The following is a 25363-nucleotide window of genomic DNA, read 5'->3' on the forward strand; positions in this document are numbered from 1 at the left end:
ATAATTCTTTCCAACTATTATTGTGATAGTGGTCCCTTCTCTCTCCTAACTGCATTCCCCACTCTTTATGACAAGCTTCCTAGCATGAACCAGTCCTCCTAGCTCTCATCTCTATTGTCTTTAGATTACAAATAGTGAAAAAATATATATACAACTCAGCAAATAAGGAGTCAAATGTCAGATTTTCTTTGTCAAATAATGATCTAAATGCTGCCCCTCTTATTTTTCCAATTATGTAAAGAAACAAAGCGGTATTGATTCACTTCCTCATAGAAGAGATACAGATGGCCAAAGGGCACATGAAAAAGTCATCCACATCACTAATAATTAGGGAGAAGCAAATCGAAACAACAATGAAGTACCATCTCATTCCACAGAGACTAACACACATCACAAAGAACAAGAACAATTATTGCTGGTGGGAATATGGGGAAAAGGAATCTCATTCACTGCTTGTGGGAATGTCATCTTGTTCAGCCTTTATGGAAAACAATATGGAGATTCCTCAGAAAACTGGACATTGAGCTTCCAATTGATCCAGCAATAACATTCCTAGGTATAAACATTCCTAGTATTAGGAACAGAAAAACACAAAACAAAAAAGCCTTCAGCATGCCTATATTCATTGTAGCACTACTTTCAATAGCCAGAATCTGGAAACAACCCATCTGTTGCTTGACAACAGATGAGTGGTTAAGAAAGTGTGGAACATATACACAATGGAATACTATGTAGCTGTCAGGAAAAATGAAGTCATGAAATTTTCCTATACATGATGGTCATGGAAACTATTATGTTGAGTGAACTGATTCTGTAGACTAGAGATAGACACAGAATATTCTCACTCATGTTTTTTTTTAAGAAAAATAAAATATATTATTGTAATAATACCCAGAGACAATAGGAATGAGGGCTGCAAGGACTAGCCCATGATATGAAGCTTACCACAAACAGTGGTGAGTGCTGTTAGAGAAATAACTACCCCAACAACTATCATGACAATGGTAGGGAGTGAGAGAAATAGAATGCCTGTATCAAAGATAGGCAGGTGGTGGCACAAAGGTTGCTCTGGTGAAGGGGTGTGTGATTTATGACTGAAACCCAACTACAAACATGTTTGTAACTATGGTACTTAAATAAATATATTATTAAAACAAATAAAGTAAAAATCTTAGAAGAAAAAAATAAAGGTAGCAGGGCTTAATGTACTAGAAGATCTAGAAAATATTAAAGGCAATTATTCTTTTCTATTATTTTATTGTTATATTTTTCTAATTTATATAGATATGCAAGTCCATAGTAATAGGAAATATGATGGTTTCTAAGTATTGCATCAAACATTAGTATGTTTGGTCAAAGTTTTGTAAATGAAAAATTAATTACAAGTAGATTGAAGTGCTGTTTGTATTTTCCTTAAACATTGGCAGCTACAATAAATAATATGTAATTTGTATACCAATTAAATAAAAATCAAATAAATACAGAAACTCTGTAAAATAAAATCAACAGTTTTTGTATGGGTCTAAAAGGATTGCTTTATATAATATTATTTTGAGTTTTAATGCTGGTTTTCAGTCACATTCATCTGAGACTAATCCATATAAGTTTTTGATATTCCCATTGTGTAAAATTTTTCTTTTTCCATTAATAGCATAGATAAGATACTCAACATGGTGATTATGGCACTGTTGGTATTTAGTACATATGAAGTTTGATTCCATCAACCACTTTACAGAAATTAAATATTCATAGAGTATTGAGACAACCCACTTAGTTAATGTAATGTTTTTTATTATTATATAGATATATTGAAATATCCACTATTGCTGTAGTTATAGAGATGAAGTCAAAGTAAGCAAAAATCCTTCACAAAAACCTTATTAAAGAGTAATGGTATGCTGATAGCCAAACTACATCAATAATAAAATCTTTGATTCAGATATTTTAAGATCTTTCAGTACAGTCTAGGTTGTAAATTTTAATCATACAAGTTAAACTGCCTGATAACATTAAATAAAATAACAAAAGCCATTTATTCATGGTTTTATATAATATTTTATTTAAACATCTTGATTACAAACATGATTGTGGTTGGGTTTCTGTCATGTAAGGAACACCCCACATCACCAGTGCAACATTCCCATCACCAATGTCACAAATATCCCTCCTCCCCACCCCACCCCCACCTGTACTCTAGACAGACTTTCTATTTCCCTCATAAATTCTCATTGTTAGGATAGTCTCAATGTAGTTATTTCTCTACCTAAACTCATCACTCTTTGTGGTGAGCTTCATGAGGTGAGCTGCAACTTCCAACCCTCCTCTCTTTTGTCTCTGAAAATTATTGCAAGGATGTCTTTCATTTTTCTTAAACCCCATAGATGAATGAGACCATTCTGTGTCTCTCTCTCTCTCTCTCTCTCTCTCTCTCTCTCTCTCTCTCTCTCTGACTTATTTCACTCAGCATAATAGATTCCATGTACATCTATGTATAGGAAAATTTCATGACTTCATTTCTCCTGACAGCTGTATAATATTCCATTGTGTATATGTACCACAGTTTCTTTAGCTGTTCATCTGTTGAAGGGCATCTTGTTTGTTTCCAAAGTCTTGCTACAGTAAATAGTACTGCAATGAATATAGGTGTACGGAAGGGATTTTTGTATTTTATTTTTGTGTTCCTAGGGTATATTCCTAGGAGTGGTATAGCTAGATCATATGGGAGCTCCAGTTCCAGTATTTGGAGGAATCTCCATATTGTTTTCCATAGAGGCTGGACTAGATGGCATTCCCATCATCTTTTCTATCCACATCCCCTCCAGCACTGATTGTTCTTGTTCTTTGTGATATGTGCCAGTCTCTGTGGTGTGAGATGATACCTCATTGTTGTTTTTATTTGCATCTCCCTGATGATTAGTGACATGGAGCATTTTTTCATGTGTCTTTTGGCCATTTGTATTTCTTCTTTGAGAAAGTGTTTGTTCATTTCTTCTCCCCATTTTTTGATGGGATTAGATATTTTTCTGTGAAGTTCTGTCAGTGTCTTGTATAGTTTAGATATTAGCCCCTTATCTGATGGATATTGGTGAATAATTTCTCCCAGTCAGTGGGCGGCTCTTGTATCCTAGGCACTATTTCCTTTGAGGTGCAGAAGTTTCTCAGCTTAATTTATTCCCATCTGTTTATCTCTGCTTCCACTTGTTTGAAGAATGCTATTTCCTCCTTGAAGATGAATTTAGTCTCAATGTTATAAAGTGTTTTACTTACATGTTGTTCTATATACCTTACGTTTTCAGGCCTGATATTGAGGTCTTTAATTCATTTGGATTCTACTTTTGTACATGGTGTTAGCTGGAGGTCTGAGTTCTCTATTTTGCAAGTGGCTAACCAGTTGTGCCAACACCACTTGTTGGAGAGTCTTTCTTTGCTCCATTTAGTATTCTTTGTCCCTTTATCAAAATTAAGTGATTTTATGTCTTGGAAACATTTTTCTGAGTACTCAAGCCTATTCCACTGATCTGAGCGTGTCTTTATTCCAATATCATGCTGTTTTGTAACTATTGCTTTGTAATACAGTTTAAAATTGGGGAAAGTAATGCCTCCTATATTACTTTTCCCAAGGATTGATTTAGCTATACATGGGTATTTATTGTTTCAAATGAATTTCAGAAGTGTTTGACCCACTTCTTTGTTTTTTGGTTTTTTTTTTTTTTGGTTTTTTGGGCCACACCCGTTAGATGCTCAGGGGTTACTTCTGGCTACCAGCTCAGAAATTGTCCCTGGCTTGGGGGGGACCATATGGGACGCCGGGGGATCGAACCGTGGTCCTTTCCTTGGCTAGCGCTTGCAAGGCAGACACCTTACCTCTAGCGCCACCTCGCCGGCCCCTGACCCACTTCTTTGAAGAAAGCCATGGGTATCTTTAGAGGGATCGTATTAAATCTGTACATTGCAGTTACTGAGGAACTGGCAAGTGGGCAACCCCAGGCACCACAAAATCAGGGGTCCCAATTCATGCAGTACTACAGCCAATAAGTTTGTTGCAACCCATCACCACAGGAAGTGCTTTCTTAAATATCTCCTGTCCTGATACCTTCACAATAACATCAGCTCAATATCTCTACAAAATGAAATCCAGAATAAAGGGAAAAATACAAACGGGCACTATAGGTCATTATCTGAGATAGAAGCAATCTAACTATGAAAGGAATGAAAGTACATGTGGGAATAATAGATTTTGATAATATGGGAGAGATAGCAATTGTTATCACAGTCCCAACAACATGGACATCTAAAAATGGTGCATTTTCCAACGCTTGATTCTCCCATTTGTTATGTCTGGCTACTCCAATATCCTAAGATGGCAGGTTTGGGTAGCTCTAACCCCCTAGCAGCTTCTGTGGATCCCCTAGTGGCCTCTACCCATCTTAATAAGAATGTTCGCCCATTAATAAATCTAGAGATACGTAGAATTTAAAGGAATGATTGACCTGGGTGCTGATGTGTCCATTATCTCTTCCCTATCTTGGTCCCATTGTTGGGCCCTGTAGGAGATACCTTATGGCACTGTGACTTCTTCCTCTGACCAACAGAGTCCTAGGCAGCTAAATTGCATTAGCCCTGAAGTGAATATAGCCACATTTAAGCCTTTTGTAGCTCCCTTATTCTGAATTTATGGGGTCAATATATATGTGAACACTGGCACACTGACTTCACTAATCCCCCTCCAGCTACTTCTTTGTCCAAAATTCAGAGGACATACATTTTCTAATTTGGTCTCTTCAGTACAGAGCCCACCACCACTGTAATTCCAATGATAGGCTAACTACCCTGTGTAGACACCACAGTGGAGCCTTAATGAAGTAAATCTAAGGGCACTTATTTATATAAAGTTTTAACAGAAATAATTCAGATGCTTTCCTCATATGAATATTTGGGTTATATTCTCAAGCACACTACAGTATGTGCTCAAAAATTTCCATCATAATGAAATAAGTCCTGAGGGGGGCCACAGAGCTTGAGTCAGCAGGGGTGTTGGTTGTTTCTTGCCAGGGGATAAGATATTGGATTGAGTGGGTGTTCCTTCACTTGGGGGCTGGGTGATGTCTTACTGGGGCAGGAGGTCGGTCTTGATACCTATGGGTTAAGAACTGAAGGTAAAGAGCATTAATAATGCGGGATATCAGCTTGGAATTGGGGGGTAAAGGGATAGTAGGATTTCTGAAGGTGGGGAGGAAGGAAAGTATATAGAAGGGGTATATACACTATAGGCATGGATTGTTTAAAAATTAGGTTTGGCTCTCATAGAGGAGTCCTCTCTCTATGTACTCATGCCCACATAAAGACATATATTAGTGATCAATTCTTAAGATGTTGTTAGAGGTCTGACCCTAATAGGATGTGTCTGAGCTCTTAAGGACTAGTTGAATTAAGATAAATAATTAGCTTAGGTATAGCTTAAGAAAAAGAGGAAGGAAGAGAAAAAGATAAGAGAAAAGAGGACAGAAAAATAGGTAAATATAGTAAAAATGAAGTAAAAAATAATAAATCAAATAAAAGAGATTGGGTAGGTGCATTGAGTTGGGAGGTTTTCTGAGTTTCTGGGCATTTCATCAGTGATGGGTTTTTCCAGCTCCTTAAGGTGTCCCTTTAAATTGTTGATTTTGTCATGTTCCTCTTTCCTCATATAGGCCTGTATTGCTAAGAGTTTTCCCCTAATATTTCTTTTACTGTGTCCCACAAATTTTGACAATTTGTCTCTTCATTTTTGTTTGTCTCAGGGAATCTTTTTATTTTCTTGAGTTCCTCTTTTATCCATCTGTTGTTGAGCAGCATGTTGTTTAATTTCCAGGTGTTGGATTTTCTCCATAGCTTCTTTTGACAGTCAATCTTGATCTCTATTGTATAGTGATCTGATAGGGTTCTTCTAATAATCCTTATATTTGTGGCTTTATGAAGTTAGATTTATATCCTAAGGCATGTTCTATTCTGGAGAAGGTTCTATGTGTACTTGAGAAGAATGTGTATTCTGCTTTCTGGGGGGTGGAGGGCCCTATATAAATCCATTATCCCTAATTCTTCTAATTTCTCATTTAGGGCTCTTATTTCTTTGCCAGTTTTCTGTCTGTTGGTTCTGTCCAGTGGTTTTAGAGGAGTATTGAGAACTCCTGCTACTATTACATTTCCTTCCATATGGTTCTACAGGTTTGCGAGCAAATGCCTTACATATTTTGCTGACACTGCATTTTGTGCATAAATATTGACCAGAGTTGGTATTTCTAGGTCTAGTGTTGCCCTGATCAGTAAGTAGTGACCATCTTTGTCTCTGATCACTTTCTTGAGGTTGAATGTAATTTGGTCTGATATAAGAATGGCTGTCCCAGGTTTTGTTTTCCATTGGCTTGAGTAATTAATTTCCATCCTTTTATTCTGAGCCTGTGTCTATTCTGTACTTGTAGGTGTGTTTCTTGCAGGCAGAAGAAATCTGATTTTTGTTTTCTAATTCAACTCTCTCCTATGTGTCTTTTAATGGGAGAGTTGACCATTAACATTTAAGGAGATTATTGACGGAGAGGGCTGTTGTGCAGTTGTAGTGTGTAAGGTGGGTGTTGTTACAATTGGGGATTTAGATTGTGTAATTCATCTCTGAGCAGATCATTTAGAATCAGTTGTGTTTGTGCAAATAATGCGAGTTCTTTTTTGTCTGAGATTTTATCAGTCCTCCCTCCCATATGAATGAGAGCTTTTCCGGATAGTGGACTCTTGTTTGAAAGTTTCTTTCATTCAGTCATTTAAATATGTCATTCCACTGTCATCTTGCTTGAATTGTTTCAAATGGGAGATCTGGTTTGATTTAGGTTCTTTCCATTGTACTTGAGGTTTTTATCCTCCCTTATTGCTTCAAAGTGTACATCTCTCTCTCTCTCTCTCTCTCTCTCTCTCTCTCTCTCTCTCTCTCTTTCTCTCTCTCTCACCATTTAAATCACTATATGTCTTGGTGTTAGTTTATTAGGGTCTATTTTATTAGGGACTCTTTTTATCCTTTTTATCTCCTGGATTTGCACTGTAGCCTCTTTCCAGATGGTGGGAAAGTTTTCTGCTATTATTTCCCTGACCATTTGTTATTCCCCTTTCCCTATTTCCTCCTCTTCTTGTATATCTACAATCCATAAATTATTTTTTGTCTTTGTTCATTAAATATCTAACTTTTTTTCCAGTGCTTTACCTTTTATTTTCTTATTGGCTTCTTTGTCATTTTTGGTTTGCAAATTTTCTTCAAGTTCTTCTATATGATTCTCTAATGTGTAATTCTGCTGTTATGGCTTGCTAAGTTGTTTTTATCCTTTAATTCTATTTGTATGGATTCTCTCATCTCCTGTAAATGTTCATCTTTAAGTTGTTGATTTGTTTATCTATGGATCTCTTAAATTCGCTGGCTAGTGAATCCTTGATTTCTTTTGCCATGGCCTGCATTGTTGCTTTTAGTATTCATCTATTGGACCTCTGCCTATGTGGACTTGGAAACTTGCTAGGATTTCTCTCCATATTCCCCGTTGTTAAGAGTCTTCCTTAGTTTACCAATTTTTTTTTTTTTGCATTTGGTGGTTTGGCTTGGAGTGTAACGCCTGCAGATTTCAGCCCTCCTTTGTCACCTGTGGCATGGGGCTGGGTCCCTTCTCTGAAGTGTGGTTCTAGGTGGGTATGATGACTGCAGTTGCTGAGGTTTGGCCCCGCCCACAAGTCTCCTTTCTTGCTTCCTGCCAGAAGGCATAGGTCCCTTCCTCTTTACCCAAGGTGTCCCCTCTCCCTCTGTCAGAAGGTGTGGTGGAGGTCTGGGGCTGGGTCAATCACCCCTCCCCCACTACTTGCCAGATGTATGGTCCACATCCCAGTTCCAGCAGCAGTGGCAGAGCGCCCCTCCCCCCATTTAAAATTTTTTTAAACTCTCACATGTCAGGCTAATATAATATAATATAATAGTAAGTGACTCAGCCTACATAATTGACCTTTATCCTGGAATTCTCATTGCTTCTACAAATGCTCATAACCCTGTAGTTCATGATTTGCTTCAACAACTGCAAGCTATTTTAGAAAATCTCTCTAAGCTTATTTTCACCACTCATATATGATCTCATTCTGATCTTTCCTGTCCAATGGCTTTAAAAACAAATAAGATAATCACTTTTCAATGCAAATATTTGTTACCATAAGAACAGTATAATGTCTATATACAAATGCCTATTCCCATCATGTACACTATCACCTCTAAGAGAAACCAGACAGATGTTTGTATTTGTGCTCCTTTGCACTGCACACCTCATGTGACTGGAGTTAACCGCTGAGATCTGATGAAAAATAAATTATAGCAAATATATATTACTCACATTATCCTCTTTCCAAAAAAACTATTTCTACATGATATATTGATACATATTCTCATTTTAGATCAGCTGTACTATGACTTCAGAAAGAGTTTAAACATTTGCCCCTTTTTATTATAATGCTTTTCTCTCATGGTGTTCCCAATACTATCAAAACTGATAATAGTCCAGCCTACAATAGTAAAATGTGTCAATCATTTAGCAATGAATAGCAAATTAAACATATTACTAGCATAATATATAACCCTCAAGGACAAGTCATTGTTGAATAAGCTCATAAGATTCTCAAAACAGTTATTAAAAAACCGAAAGGGGGCTGTGCCCCTTATTGATTTCCTATTCTTAATATTATTTTCTTTAAATTTTAGAATTTACTTTAAAAAGAGCATTATGCAGCTGCTGAGACACTTTCAAGAAGATGTAAAGGCTCAGAAAACAATTCCCCTACCTAGGTAAAAATTGATAAAGACTACATGCATAGCAGGTGACTTAATCACTCAAGACAAAGGCTATACTTATAGTTCTATAGGACAGTCCCAAGAAAATTCTTGCCTCCTTTACAAATCATCAGATGTTGACATCAGTGAGATTTAGAAAGGCTTTTAGCCTTATCAAATTTAGAAATATGTGAAATATCATCTTGTTTTCAATCAGTTCAGCTGCATTTATTCTTTGTGTAAGAACTTGGTTATGTCATTTTCTCATTATTAGTTAGATATCAAAACGTGAAACTGTCAACCCAACAATGATTCATGTCAGCAGGAAACAGTCGATGATCTCATCGCCCTAGTTTCCCAGAGTTTTCACTTCTTTAAGAAATATTATAGTAAATTTAGCTTCTTTTGTATAGGTTTTAAAAACCTGTTACACATAGGTCATCTAAAAATAACAGTTTTTGTTCTGCATAGCTCCTTGATGTTTAAAATATTCTCTTTTAGGTTATTTTCTGATCCTCTGTTCTTTGGTTGCTTCTTTTAGTTTTATGTCTCTTGTAAACATGCACATAAACTTTATCTAGTTCTAGTCAGTTCAATACATTGCTATTTTTACTGTACCTAAAAACTTCTGTTTGTTTTATTTTCCCTTGGCAATGAAGTGCCAAATCTCCTTCACTAGGAGTAAAAAAATTGCTGTTTTCAACATGTCCATCACCTATTTGATTTGAATATTATCTTGGCTCGAGGAATGATCTTGACCTACAGAGGACCATTAAATTCCAGCTGCCCTGAACCTATAGATTATATCATCAGCTAATTTTTTTTAGATCTGACTTACCTGAAACTTGTTGGGCAATGTAAAACAATACTTAGATACTCTTATTTAGTCTTAACTCCTAAAACATTTTAAAGCTATGGGAAAGGGAGGAGATATTAAAAAAAAGGATTCTTATGGCTCCTGGTCAGCCATAAGTGGGCTACTGTCTCTTTGAAGGTAAATATGTCAGTTATTCAGACACTCTTTGTCAATGCTTCTGTGGGGGCCTTCAACCATGGGCCATATAAACTAGGGGTGAAATAGCAAGTACCTAGGTGGGTACTGTATTAATCCTGCTGGATGTTTGCTGCAGGTTACTATTTCCCTTTGTCTGGTCCTTTTTAGAGCTGACTTTTCACCCTGGTTACAACCTTGGTCTTCTCTCTGTCTCTCTTTGGACCTAGGAGGCTGGCCAAAAGGTTCCTAGCATTCTGCTTTGCATCTCCTTTAAGCCTCTTTATAACCCTTTCTTTTGGAGGTTTTGATTGGCCCTGACAGCTACAAATGGAAAAATATCAAAGTAAATATTCATGGTAAAAGAAAGACACTGGTAACTGAATTCTAAAAAAATGCAAGACATTGATTTTGAAGTATAAAAATAAAATGAAAATGAATACATAACAAAGATTAAAAATGGTGATGGCAAAGTTGTGGTGAGAAAATAGCCCTCATTCATGGTTGGTGGAAATGTTGTCTGGTTTATGCTCTATAGAAAAAAGTTTGGCTATTTCTCAAAAAAGTTAAAACATGGTTCCCTGAGCCTGCCCGGAGCGATTTCTGAGCATAGAGCCAGGAGTAACCCCTGAGTGCTGCAGGGTATGACCCAAAAACCAACAACAACGAAAAAAGTTAAAGCAGAAATTACATATGGTCTAGCAATTCCACTCCTTAACATCAATTCCCAAAATACAAATTATTAATTAAAAAACACAAAATATAAAAAATACATACCTATGTCAATTAAGTGCTTTGTGCAATGGTTAGAATTCTTCAGATAAATTGATTTAGAAGTCATGGAGGGTGACAGGGTGATAGTACAGTGGACAGAGTGTGCTTTTTGTGTTAGAATCTTTGCACTCTATATGGTCTCAAAGTCAGTGAATAGTGATCACTAAGCATAAAGACTGAAGTAAGTGCTCTAGTTATGGGTGTGGTCCTCAAACCAAACAAATTAAACAAACAAAAAGAAATTATGGAATATAAAAGGTAAAAAAGATGCAGTTTGCTCCCAGGAGGATTTAATTGAAAGTATCTTATAACTGAAATAGTTCAGAGGAAGGACACATACCAGATACCTCTATTTATAGGAATATAAAGAGTTTTGGTTCTACTTGGTATGAAAACATACAAGAAAAAGTCTTGCCTGTGATAAAAGCTCAGGTCAAAACCAGGGCACAAAGATTCTGTAGTCTGACATTCTTACCCCAAATGCACCAGCAATATAATATAGCAGCATTTCTTTTTGCAAAGGCATACTATAAAAGGGAGGATTTTATGTATAGAAACATGCTCTTATCTACTAGAGATAAGAATCCATATATTTTATAATACAAGAGTGCCTCCCACCCTGAACATGTGACATGTGGACCCAACTTAGACACCATGTGACTTGGCAGCATCCGTCCAATCCTGAGACCTAGACTTCAGACATTGAACCAATACAGTTGCTCACAACAGCAACAGGAACCAAACTCCCCCTTAGAAATTCCTAATACATCTCTAACACCAACTAGCACCAGTTTGATATGACATCCAGACAAAGAGAAAATGGCAATAACTAGATCTAAGAACAGAATGTCCTAATGGTAAGATGAAATCAGAAGACACTTGGCCCTTTGACCTATGCAAAAACCAAGATTACCAACTATTGAAAAATGACATTGACAGCCAAGACTGAGCAGTACTTACACTGGGACCAATAAAAAAGACCCTAGTTTATGCTTCAGTCTAGGATCTGTACAAAAACCAAGATCTCAAATCCCAGAGGTCTGACTGTGATAACTACAATGGAATAGAACTTCTGGAATCATAATGTAAAAAACTCTATTCCAGGCTTTGATCTGGTATCTGTGCAAAAACTGCAACCACCAATTATAAAAGACTGGTTACAACAACAATGATGGAACAGAACTTCTAGAACTATAAAGAAAGACTATTCCGAGGGAGGGACTACAGAGCATGAAAACCGGCTAAGCTTTGCAAAAGCCGGCTCCCTGTGTGTGACACCAGGCATGGAAAATCCACGAAAGTACACCGGCCCAGTGGGGCCCAACTGTGAAAAACTGTGAGTGTGACCTGTCTATGTCTGTCTACTGTCCTCTGGCATGAAACTCTTGCGAGTGGGGCAAAAAGAGGCTCCAGAAACCTCGCTCGCCCAGACGCCATTTTCAGGGAGGGACTACAGAGCATGAAAACCGGCTAAGCTTTGCAAAAGCCGGCTCCCTGTGTGTGACACCAGGCGGGAAAATCCGCGAAAGTACACCGGCCCAGTGGGGCCCAACTGTGAAAAACTGTGAGTGTGACCTGTCTGTGTCTGTCTACTGTCCTCTGGCGTGAAACTCTTGCGAGTGGGGCAAAAAGAGGCTTCAGCAGAGCACGGCTGCTCCGCTTTGCTTCGCGTCCGTGCACTCTTTCTAAGGAAAGAACTCCATTGCAACAAGAAGGAAAAATCACACTAAGAACGGCGATATATCACAGAAGCAAACATTTCTCTCCGGACTGTCTTCTCTGTTGCATGCTCGGGCCTAAGATTTGACCCAGTGTGAGGCTTCATCCACGGAGGACTCCCCTCCCTTAGAGGCAAGTCAGCCCATCCAGAAAGGGAGGAGCCAGAGGAGTGTGCTGCCTGCATCATATAGACAATGAATACCACCACAACACGTAGAAAAAAACCACAATACAAGTGTGACAATGGGGAAACAACGCAGGCCAGCATCAGACATAGAGAATGAAGATGACAATACTGAGGACCAGATAATGACCAACCAACTAATCAACCTCTCAGATAAGGACTTTAGACTAGCAATATGGAAGATGCTCAACGGACTCCAAGAAACCATGGATCGAGTTGAACAGAACACTAATAAGAACCAAGAAAATATGAAGACAGAAATCACAAAACTCCAAACTGAAATAACATGTCAACTAACAGGACTGAAAAAGTCAGTAAACGAAGTGAATGACAAAATGGATAAGCTCTGGGACAGGGTATCAGAAGCTGAGAATAGACTTGGTGCTGTGGAAGATGAGATACATAATAATTCCATACAGCAGGAGAGATTGGACAAAAAACTTAAAGCAAATGAGCAGACAATGGAAAAAATAGTCAAAGGATGGGAACAGATGAAAATAGAAGTCTATGATAAGATCAACAGAAACAACTTAAGAATCATTGGAGTCCCAGAGACCCAGGAAGAAAACTTCCAGGAAGAATCAACGGTCAAGAACATCATTAAAGAGAAACTTCCAGAGCTAAAGAATATATGTGATCAAATCCTGCATGCACGAAGAGTACCAACCAAAAGAGACCCCAGAAAAACCACCCCAAGACACATCCTAGTCACAATGACAAATCCCACAGATAGAGACAGAATTCTGAAAACAGCAAGATCAAAAGGGGAAATCACGTTCAAGCAAGCTTCCCTGAGATTTACAGCAGACCTGTCACCAGAAACACTCAATGCCAGAAAGCAGTGGTGGGATATTGTGACAAGACTGAATGAAATGAATGCTTCACCCAGAATACTATACCCAGCAAAACTCACTTTCCGGTTTGACGGAAGAATACATGGCTTCACAGACAAAAAACAGCTCAGAAACTTCACAGACACAAAACCAGTCTTAAGAGAAAAACTGAAAGACCTAATCTAAGACAAGACTACCCAAAAGACACACCAAATTTTGAAATAAAGATGGCGTTAAATCCCAGGACAATTCTTTCTCTCAACGTCAATGGACTAAATGCACCAGTTAAGAGACACAGAGTGGCTAAATGGATCAAAAAACTCAATCCAACCTTCTGCTGCCTACAAGAAACGCACCTGAATAGTCAGAACAAACATAGACTCAAAATAAAAGGCTGGAGAAAAATTATCCAAGCAAACAACACCCATAAAAAAGCTGGAGTGGCCATACTAATATCAGATAATGCAAACTTTCTACTCAGGAAGGTTGTAAGGGACAAAGATGGACATTTTATATTAATCAAGGGGTACGTAGAGCAGGAAGAATTCACTCTCCTAAACATATATGCACCGAATGAGGGGCCAGCAAAATATTTAATACAACTGTTGACAAATCTGAAAAATAATATCAACAACAACACAATAATTGTGGGGGACCTTAACACGGCTTTGTCAACACTGGACAGGTCAACCAGACTGAAACCCAACAAGAATATACTAGACCTGAGGAGAGAAATGGAAGAAAGAGGCCTAGTGGATATATATATAGGATACTCCATCCCCAGAAACCTGGATACACATTCTTCTCCAATGTACATGGGACATTCTCCAGGATAGACTACATGCTGGCACATAAAACATACCTCCATAAGATCAAGAGGATAGAAATTTTGCAGACTACCTTCGCTGACCACAAGGCTCTGAAATTATTTGTGAACTCCAAAGGGACTCAGAAGAAACACTTTAACACCTGGAAGTTAAACAGCCTCATGCTCAATAACCAGTGGGTCCGAGATGATATCAAGGAGGAAATAAAAAGGTTCCTGGAAACAAATGACAATAAAGACACAAACTATCAGAAATTATGGGACACAGCAAAAGCAGTACTGAGAGGAAAACTTATAGCTTTGCAAGCACACATCAGGAAGGAAGAAGGAGCTTACCTGAGTAGCTTAATGACACAGCTAATAGAACTAGAAAATGCTCAACAAAAGGACCCAAGAATAGGAAGACAGAAGGAAATAACAAAGCTGAGAGCAGAAATCAATGAAGTGGAAACTCAAAAAACAATCCAAAAGATCAACGAAAGCAGAAGTTGGTTCTTTGAAAAAAAATAAACAAGATTGATAGACCACTGGCAAACCTAACAAAGAAAGAGAGAGAGAGAAACTTGATAACTCGTATCAGGAATGAAAAAGGAGAGATCACTACTGATATGACAGAGATTCAAAGGGTAATCAGAAACTACTTTGAAAAACTCTACGCCACTAAAAATAAGAACCTGGAAGAAATGGATAAATTCTTGGACTCTTATAATCTTCCATGGTTGAAGGAAGAGGATGTAGCATATCTAAACACCCCCATCACCATTGATGAAATTAAAACAGTAATCAAATGTCTGCCGAAAAACAAAAGCCCAGGTCCAGATGGATTCACTAATGAATTCTATCAAACTTTCCAAGAGGAACTACTGCCAATCTTGGCAAGACTCTCATGAAATTGAACAAACAGAAACACTTCCAAATAGCTTTTATGAAGCCAACATCACCTTGATACCTAAACCAGACAGAGACGCTACCAAAAAGAAAATTACAGACCAATATCACTGATGAATGCAGATGCAAAGATCCTCAACAAAATCCTGGCAAATAGGATTCAATGCCTCGTTAAAAAGATCATCCACTACGGTCAAGTAGGTTTCATCCCAGGAATGCAAGGCTGGTTTAACATCCATAAATCTATCAACATAATACACAACATCAATAACAAGAAAAATAAAAACCACATGATCATATCAATAGATGCAGAGAAAGCATTTGATAAAGTCCAACACCCATTCTTGATCAAAACTCTCAGCAAGATGGGAATGGAGGGAATCTTTCTCAATATAGTGAAGGCCATCTACCACAAGCCAGTGGCAAATATTATCCTCAATGGAGAAAAACTGAAAGCCTTCCCTCTAAATTCTGGCACAAGACAAGGCTGTCTTCTCTCACCACTCCTATTCAACATAGCACTGGAAGTACTTGCTATAGCGATTAGGCAAGAAAAGGATATCAAGGGAATCCAGATAGGAAAGGAAGAAGTCAAGCTCTCACTGTTTGCAGATGACATGATACTCTACTTAGAAAACCCTAAAGACTCTATCAAAGCGCTTCTAGAAACAATAGACTCATATAGCAAGTTGGCAGGCTACAAAATTAACACACAAAAATCAATGGCCTTTCTATACACCAATAGTAATAAGGATGAAATGGACATTAAGAAAACAACCCAATTCACAATAGTGCCACACAAACTCAAATATCTTGGAATCAACTTGACTAAATATGTGGAGGACCTATACAAATAAAACTATAAAACTCTGCTCCAAGAAATAAGAGAGGACACACGGAAATGGAAACGCATACCCTGCTCATGGATTGGCAGGATTAACATCATCAAAATGGCAATACTCCCCAAGGCATTATACAGATTTAATGCCATCCCTCTAAAGATACCCATGACATTCTTCAAAGAAGTGGATCAGACACTTTTGAAATTCATTTGGAACAATAAACACCCTCGAATAGCTAAAGCAATCATTGGGAAAAAGAATATGGGATGAATTACTTTCCCCAACTTTAAACTGTACTACAAAGCAACAGTTATCAAAACAGCATGGTATTGGAATAAGGATAGGTCCTCAGATCAGTGGAATAGGCTTGAATACTCAGAAAATGTTCCCCAGACATACAACCACCTAATTTTTGATAAAGGAGCAGGAAATCCTAAATGGAGCAGGGAAAGCCTCTTCAACAAGTGGTGTTGGCACAATTGGATAGCCACTTGCAAAAAATTGAACTTAGACCCCCAGCTAACATCATGTACGAAGGTAAAATCCAAATGGATTAAAGACCTCGATATCAGCCCCAAAACCATAAGATATATAGAAGAGCACATAGGCAAAACACTCCAGGACATTACAGGCATCTTCAAGGAGGAAACTGCACTCTCCAAGCAAGTGAAAGCAGAGATTAACAGATGGTAATATATTAAGCTGAGAAGCTTCTGCACCTCAAAGGAAATAGTGCCCAGGATACAAGAGCCACCCACTGAGTGGGAGAAACTATTCACCCAATACCCATCAGATAAGGGGCTAATCTCCAAAATATACAAGGCACTGACAGAACTTTACAAGAAAAAACATCTAACCCCATCAAAAAATGGGGAGAAGAAATGAACAGACACTTTGACAAAGAAGAAATACACATGGCCCAAAGACAGATAAAAAAATGTTCCACATCACTAATCATCAGGGAGATGCAAATCAAAACAACGATGAGATACCACCTCACACCCCAGAGAATGGCACACATCACAAAGAATGAGAATAAACAGTGTTGGCGGGGATGTGGAGAGAAAGGAACTCTTATCCACTGCTGGTGGGAATGCCGTCTAGTTCAACCTTTATGGAAAGCGATATGGAGATTCTTCCAAAAACTGGAAATCGAGCTCCCATACGATCCAGCTATACCACTCCTAGGAATATACCCTAGGAACACAAAAATACAATACAAAAACCCCTTCCTTACACCTATATTCATTGCAGCACTATTTACCATAGCAAGACTCTGGAAACAACCAAGATGCCCTTCAACAGATGAATGGCTAAAGAAACTGTGGTACATATACACAATGGAATATTATGCAGCTGTCAGGAGAGATGAAGTCACGAAATTTTCCTATACATGGATGTACACGGAATCTATTATGCTGAGTGAAATAAGTCAGAGAGAGAGAGAAAAACGCAGAATGGTCTCACTCATCTATGGGTTTTAAGAAAATTGAAAGACACCCTTGTAATAATAATTTTCAGACACAAAAGAGAAAAGAGCTGGAAGTTCCAGCTCACCTCAGGAAGCTCACCACAAAGAGTTAGGGAAATAACTACATTTTGAACTGTCCTAATAATGAGAATGTATGAGGAAAATGGAGAGCCTGTCTAGAGTACAGGGGGTCGAGTGGGGCGAAGGGAGACTTGAGACATTGGTGATGGGAATGTTGCACTGGTGATGGGTGGTGTTCTTTACATGACTGAAACCCAAACACAATCATGTATGTAATTAAGGTGTTTAAATAAATTTAAAAAAAAGAAAGACTATTCCTAGGCTTTGTCCTATGACCTGTATAAATACCAAGATCTCTAGTTAGAGAGGCTGGATTATTTCATCCACAACTGAGAGGAAAGTTACCTGGCACCATAAAAAAAAAAACCTTGGAGTGTAAAATATAGCCTGTAGTGGTTCTCATGACAGTTTGCTTCAAGGGCGGAGAAACTCAAAATCTCTTAGGCCAAGGGAGTTCCCTTTCTAACTCCCCCAATACTTACTATGCCTTTGCAAAGAAGGAGGAGGAGGTGGAGGAGGAGGAGGAGGAGGAGGAAGATGAAGAAGAAGAAGAAGAAGAAGAAGAAGAAGAAGAAGAAGAAGAAGAAGAAGAAGAAGAAGAAGAAGAAGAAGAAGAAGAAGAAGAAGAAGAAGAAGAAGAAGAAATCTTTATGTAGTTGCTGGTTTGGGTTTTTTGACTTTTTTGTCGTTGTTGCTGTTGGTTTTGTTTTTTGGGGGGGATTTTATTTATTTTTTTGGTCTGTTTTTTTTTATTTAAACACCTTGATTACATACATGATTGTGTTTGGATTTCAGTCATGTAAAGAACACCACCCATCACCAGTGCAACATTCCCATCACCAATGTCCCAAGTCTCCCTCCTCCCCACCCGACCCCCGCCTGTACTCTAAACAGGTTCTCAATTTCCCTCATACATTCTCATTATTAGGACAGTTCAAAATGTAGTTATTTATCCAACTAAACTCATCACTCTTTGTGATGAGCTTCCTGAGGTGAGCTGGAACTTCCAGCTCTTTTCTCTTTTGTGTCTGAAAGTTATTATTGCAAGAATGTCTTTCATTTTTCTTAAAACCCATAAATGTGTGAGACCATTCTGCGTTTTTCTCTCTCTCTCTGACTTATTTCACTCAGCATAATAGATTCCGTGTACATCCATGTATAGGAAAATTTCATGACTTCATCTCTCCTGACAGCTGCATAATATTCCATTGTGTATATGTACTGGTCTGTTTTTTTTTTTTTTTTTTTGTAGTTTTTGGCTATGATTTTTGATTGTTTCTTTTTTGGTTTTGTTTTTTTTTTGCATTTTGTTGTTATTGCTTTGTTGTTTTTGTTTGTTATTGTTTTTGTTTTGTTAACTTTTTCTTTTTTCCTCTTTCCTCTTCTAAATTGATATTTATAACACCTAGAAGAGCTCTACCTAGTTTTTGTTCTTTTCCCCCATTTTTTCTATATTTCCAACAGAACTATATTACTGGAATCATCTTGTTCAGCCTCATAAATTGAGGGGGGGGGAATGGATGGTACCAAGTCCAGACACTCACATTAACATTTAGTGGAAATAAAAAATGATCAGACCTGAACATCAAACCCAAAGTCAATGACAACAGAATCCATACCCAATCTATAGCAAGCTGTACAAATGGGGACCAGTTACACTAGTATACTGGGGGGTTAAAGAGGGAGATATGGGATGCATGCTGGGAACAGAAATGGAGGGAGGACAACACTAGTGTTGGAAACGCCCCTGATTCATTGTCACTATGTACATTAAATATTACTGTGAAAGATTCATAATTCACTTTGGCCACAATAAAAAATAAGTAAAGAGGCACTGATATGAATTTGACAGGTCCAATATTTCATAGCTGGTAAGTATCTGAATTCATATTTTAGCTTGTTTATTCCTCTACAAACTCCATCATCTATCTTTAATAAAGGTTCCTCTCAATGTATACTGATATCTTAAAAATATAAGAAAAAAAAAGTGGAACAAACAGGGTGCCACTCATTGAAACTGAATTGATTGCATGCAAGGCAAATCCCTTGCCCATTTTACTACCACTTTGGCACCAGGAACAATACTTTTGATATTTATTATTTAAAGTGAGACTTACTTATAATATTAGGCTCTTATAAAACTGAAAGTTGTAAACTACTCATTTCTACTACCTTGGTTACATAGCTTTAAGTGCTAATCATAAGTTATATTTCCTGCACGAGGCACCAAGTATCATGAAAAATAGATTGTTAAGTTATTGATGACTGATAATTATTTTTAAGAAGTAAAATTATACTGAAATTGTATTTTAATAAGTGCACAAAATATGAAAAAGTAAACTAAGAAGTAATATAAAATAAACTAAAAAATAAACATGTTCTGCTTCAAACATGAAATATTTATTTATTTCAAATATAAAATAAACTTATAATACAATATATAATACGCACTTAAATATTTCAAATATTAAGTTAAATTAATATTAAATGTAATGTCCTACACACTAAATATTAAAAGTTAAGGATAAGGCTTGATGGTGGCTTCAATGATAGAGCACATGGCTTGCATATTTAATCCGTGGCATTTAAATGGCCCTGCACCACAAGGTACCTGTTCTACTATGAGCACTATTACAGCAATAAAAAGATAACCATAATGTCATAAGAAAGAAATATAAAGAAAGAAATATAAACATAAGAAATAAGACAAACTACTATGATTAGATGGAAATTTGTTATTAGAATTATAAAACTGTAGAACATTTATCTTGTTTTCTCAGCATCTTTTCTAAATAATATAAATACCCTATTTTCCATTTTAATGGGTCAGATTGTTAAGCATGTGCAAAAGCTTTTCTATTTCTTTGCTTTTTGTCTTTATTTAGTCATACACAGAGGTGCTACAAGATCATTCCAGGCTCTGCTCTTAGGGAACATTCCACAAAGTATTGTAGGACTATATGTGATGATGTGATTGAACCCTTAAACCTATACTGGCATCCAACCAAAGAAGTACACAACCAACTGTGCTCTTTGCAGCCCTTTCTATAATATTTAAAAAGTCATTTAAATAAATCTTATATTTAAGACTAGTTCTAGCCAATATAAAATATAAACTGGTAGATACTTTTCTAAAATGATGGAAATGACTTTAGTGCTATGGGATAAATAGGTCATCATAGAAAATGAGTTAATGACCTTAAAAGAGTGTTAGTCAAACCATACACAATGGGGAAAAGCTAAAAACTTTTCTTCTAAGATCTGGCACAAAACCAAGTTGTCCCTTCTTGCCATGTCTAGTCAATGTAGTATTGGAAGTATTTGCCATAGCAATTATGCAAGAAAAAGATATCAAGGGCATCAAGATAGAAAGAAAGAAGTCAAGTTATATTCTTTGAAAATGATATACTATATTTAGAAAATCCTAAAACTATATAAAAAAAAAACTTCTAGATACTATATTCATATAGTAAAGTGGCATTTTACAAAATTAAGGTTCAAAAAGCCATTACTTTTCTACTCACAAATAATAAAATAAAAATCCAAAAGATCAATAAAATTGTGTCTCACAAAATCAAGTATCTTGGAGTCAATTCAACTAAAGAGTTAAAGACCTATTCTTAAAAATATCATAAAACAGGGGCCCGAGAGATAGCCTGGACGTAAGGAGTTTGCCTTTCAAGCAGAAGGTCATGGGTTACAATCCCGGGTCCCATATGGTCCCCCGTGCCTGCCAGGAGCAATTTCTGAGCATGGAGCCAGGAGTAACCCCTGAGCACTGCCGGGTGTGACCCAAAAACCAAAAAAAATAAAATAAAATCACAAAACACTGTTTTAAGAAATAAAAGAGGACACAAGGAAATGGAAAGTAACCCAGAAAAATGGATAGTGAAGATTAATTTCTTTATAATGCCACATTCAGGGCCAGAGAGATAGCACAATGGTAGGGAATTTGCCTAGCAAGCAGCAGACCTGAGACATAACTGGATTTGATTTCTGGCATCTCATATAGTTCCCCAAACCTACCAGGAGATATTTCTGAGCACAGAGCCAGGAGTAACCCTGAGCACTTCCAGATGTGGCCCAAAAACCAAAAAATAAAATGTCACACGCTCTAATTAATGAAATAAACTTGAATACCCTGAGACTGACATTCAAATATATGAACTAATAATTAATCTTTGATAAAACAGCAAGAAATAGGAAGTGATACAAGAAAAGCCTCTTCAACAATTGATGTTGGGAAAACCAGTAAATACATAATAAAAGTGAACTCAATCCTCTTTTTAATGCCATGCACAAAAGTCTCAGCAAAATGAATTAAAGATCTTGATATCAGACCAGAAACCATAAGGTAAACTGAGGAAATATAGGCAGAATACTGCATGACATTGAAGCTATCTTAAGGATAGAAAATTATTGTTCAAGCAAGTGGATGCAAAGATAAACCAATGGGACTACATTAAACTAAGAAGGTTCTTCCCCTCAAAGCAAATGAGGACTAGGATACAAAAAATCCCCACAAAATGGAAGAAATTATTTATCCAATATCCATCTAAAAAGATTTAGTATACAAAATACAGAAGGCACTAGTATAGCTTAGAAAAATATCTAAGCCAACTAAAATTGGTTAGAAAAATTTACAGATTTTTTCTTAAAAAAGAAATACAGATAGATGACCAAAAGACACATGGAAAAAATCTTCACATCTTCCCTGTTGATTAACAGGGAGATGTAAATTATAAGTACAATGAGATACTATCTCACATCACAGAGCCTGGCACACATCACAAAACTAACCAGTGCTGTTGTGTGCATGTGGGGAGAATGTGACTACTGGTGGAATGCCAGCTGGTACATCCTTTATGAGAAATAATATGAATATTCCTCACAAAACTAGAAATTGAGCTTGCATGGGATTCTGCAATACAACTTCTAGAAATATATTCTAGTATCCCCAGAATACAATGTTGAAAATCCTTCTGCATTCTTTTGTTTACCACAGCACTATTCACAGTAGACAAAAACTGGAAACAACCCAAGTGTTTGAGAACAATTGAGTGGATCAAGAAACTGTGGTACATCTACACAATTAAATACTATGTGACTGTTAGAATAAAATAAATCATGAAATTCACTTATACATGAGTGCATACTTTTTTAATATCTTTATTTAAACACCGTGTTTACAAACATGAATATAGTTGAGTTTCAGTCATAAAAAAATGCCCCCCTTCACCAGTGCAAAATTTTCATCACCAATGGATATGGAGAATATTATTCTTAGTGAAATGAATCAAAGGAAGAGAGATAGACTTGGAATTATCTCACTCATTTTGAGGACTTAAAAAAAGATATATGGTAATAATATCCAGAAACAGTAGATCTGAAGGCCAGGATTATATTCCATGGTAGTAAAGTTGCCACAAATAGCAGTGGAGTGTAGTTAAGGCAGAAAAGGAATATGTATGACAACGATAGTTAAAAATAATGACTCTGGACACCAGAATTGGGTCCTGAAGAAAGATAAATAGGCATGATATCCCTCAGTTACAATACTAAAAAGTTATAGTGTCTAAAAGGGGAAAACAAAGGCTGAAGAGAGAGAGGATTAGAGAGAGACAAAAATGCTTGCCCCAGAAGTAGGCTTGGGTAAAAGTGTGAGGGAAATTGGGGACATTGGTGCAGTAAACGTGCACAGGTGAAGGGTGTTTCACATTGTCTAGCTGAAACTCAATCATGAACAACTTTCTATCTGTGAAAAAACCTGCATTATGAACAACTTTGTAATCATGGTGTTTTAATAAATTAGTTTTAAAAAGAGTATTAAATAAGCCATATAGTCCATAAATTGTAAGTACAAATAGCAATATTTAAAAATAAATTAAAACAATCTCAAATATTGATAAAGTTTTTATGAATTAAAATTCCATCACCACATGATTCCTTACTATAAATTAGGAGAATTATTTATAAACATATATCCAAAGAATCCAAAATAATTACTAATCTCCAAAATCAAGTTTTATAAAATAAGACCTAAAATATGTAAAAATTATAAAAATGTAATAAATTTTGCTTAGTATTTAATATATATAAAAATGCTGTATGTACTAAAAGACAGTTTAAATTTATTCATAATTTTATGTTTTTTGATCTTCAGATGCCATTGAGGGCTATTGGTTCTATTTGGAGATGTTCAGAGGTTACTCCTCAATCTGTGCTCACAGACTGATCCCAGGGTTACTCAGATGGTGGGATGTAGGGGATCATACGCTGTGCCAGTATAAAACAGTATTGACCATATCAAAGCAGCACTTTTTCTACTGTACTATCTTTTTGGTTCCCAAAAACCTTTCATTTTAACAACAATTAAAACCATCAATTAGAAAGTTATTGATTTACCTGGATCTTCTATCGTTAAATTCTTTATTAACCACTGAACAATGTCAGAGCCTGAGGAAAGGAAAAAGAGCAAAGTTTAAATTTAAGAACTCAACATTTGCCATTCATGTTAGTAGAAATGCTTCTCTGTGTTATAACCATATATGAACTATTGAAAACAGTTTAAATAGTTTTCAGTAAGCAAGAATATGCAAACTATTAACTTATTAAATGAAATATTTAAACATACTTAGGTTTTAATTATTCATTTACACAAGTTTCCTATTTTTTATTTTTTTCCCTGAATTTACCAACAATACCTTCCACCAAATATCACCAAAATTTTAGTTATTTATATGGTATTGATCATATAACATTACAAAAATTTTGTAAATAATCTTGAGTTATGGTTTTCAGAACCTATGTTTATCTTTTCTATTTTATCTACATTATTTAAAAATGCTAGAGTCTACTAAAATTAATTTTTAAACTAGATGTTGGTACCTGGTAAAGAAAAATAATCAGTTACTAAAGGAACCTCTGCAAATGTTAAAATTTTGTTTTGTTTTGGTTTGGTTTGGTTTCTGGGTCACACTGCCAGCACTCAGGGCTTACTTCTGGCTCTGTGCTCAGAAGTCACTCCTGGCTGGCATGGGGGACCATATGGGATATCGGGATTCCAACCACCATCTGTTTGAATCAGCTGCGTGCAAGGCAAACACCCTAGTGCAGTGCTATCTCTTTGGTCCCAAATGTTAAAATTTTAAAAAAAGTAACAAAAATAATTTAATGCACAATATCTATGAAGATATGAAAATAGATAAACTGAAAATAATAGGAACCTGAAACTAAAATAATTATTCATAGAGCCCTCAGCAGATCTTGTAATCCATGCTAAGTAATTTGTATTGCTCTGTAACTCCTGAAACAAATGAGATATTTAATTTTTATTTACCAGAAGTACAAGATTTTCAAGAAAGTTTAAGAAATTTGACAATTTTAGCTGAGCTTCAAGAAAGAAAACAGGGCAGCAAACATTTCTAGAAAACATATAAAAATAACTTGTAAGTAAATCATTATAAATGCTTGATAAACTAAATTATGTTTAAATCAGTGAAATTTTAGGTCAACTGAGATTGCATTTTTTATCTCTCTTGAAGAATTGTTATGGCTGTTACCTAACCAGTTCAGCGGTCTGTGAAATGAATTACATTACCAATAACCATTTTAAGTTGCTTGTATAAAAATAGTTCAACAATAATTTGGTTACAAACTTGGTAATAAAATTTGCCAATAATATTCATATTATTCATATATACATTTTAAAAGAACTTTGAGTGTTATTATATAGTATTATTATGCATTTTAATATGTCATTCATAACAATTAATATATATCACTTCAGGACATCATTTGTAATATTTTTATGGCTATTGCTGATTTAATTGCACTTATATGTATTCACATAGATATCGGAGGACAGTATGGATTGTGTGACAAACTGCATGAAGTAATTTATATCTATTATTTGTTAATAATTCATATCTTTCTG

General features: G+C 36.3%; 1 protein-coding gene across 2 annotated transcripts in view; it reads right to left on the minus strand.

Moving 5' to 3' along the window:
- Positions 1-25363, minus strand: part of RGS7 (regulator of G protein signaling 7) — a 306416-nt gene that overhangs the window by 132734 nt on the left and 148319 nt on the right. For both annotated transcript variants that reach the window (XM_049776515.1, XM_049776514.1), the window contains exon 4: positions 23833-23883. In XM_049776515.1, coding sequence (XP_049632472.1) covers positions 23833-23883 — 51 coding nt within the window. The remainder of the gene's footprint in view (positions 1-23832; positions 23884-25363) is intronic.

This window comes from Suncus etruscus, chromosome 7 (assembly GCF_024139225.1).
Source record: "Suncus etruscus isolate mSunEtr1 chromosome 7, mSunEtr1.pri.cur, whole genome shotgun sequence".
NCBI lineage: Eukaryota > Metazoa > Chordata > Mammalia > Eulipotyphla > Soricidae > Suncus > Suncus etruscus.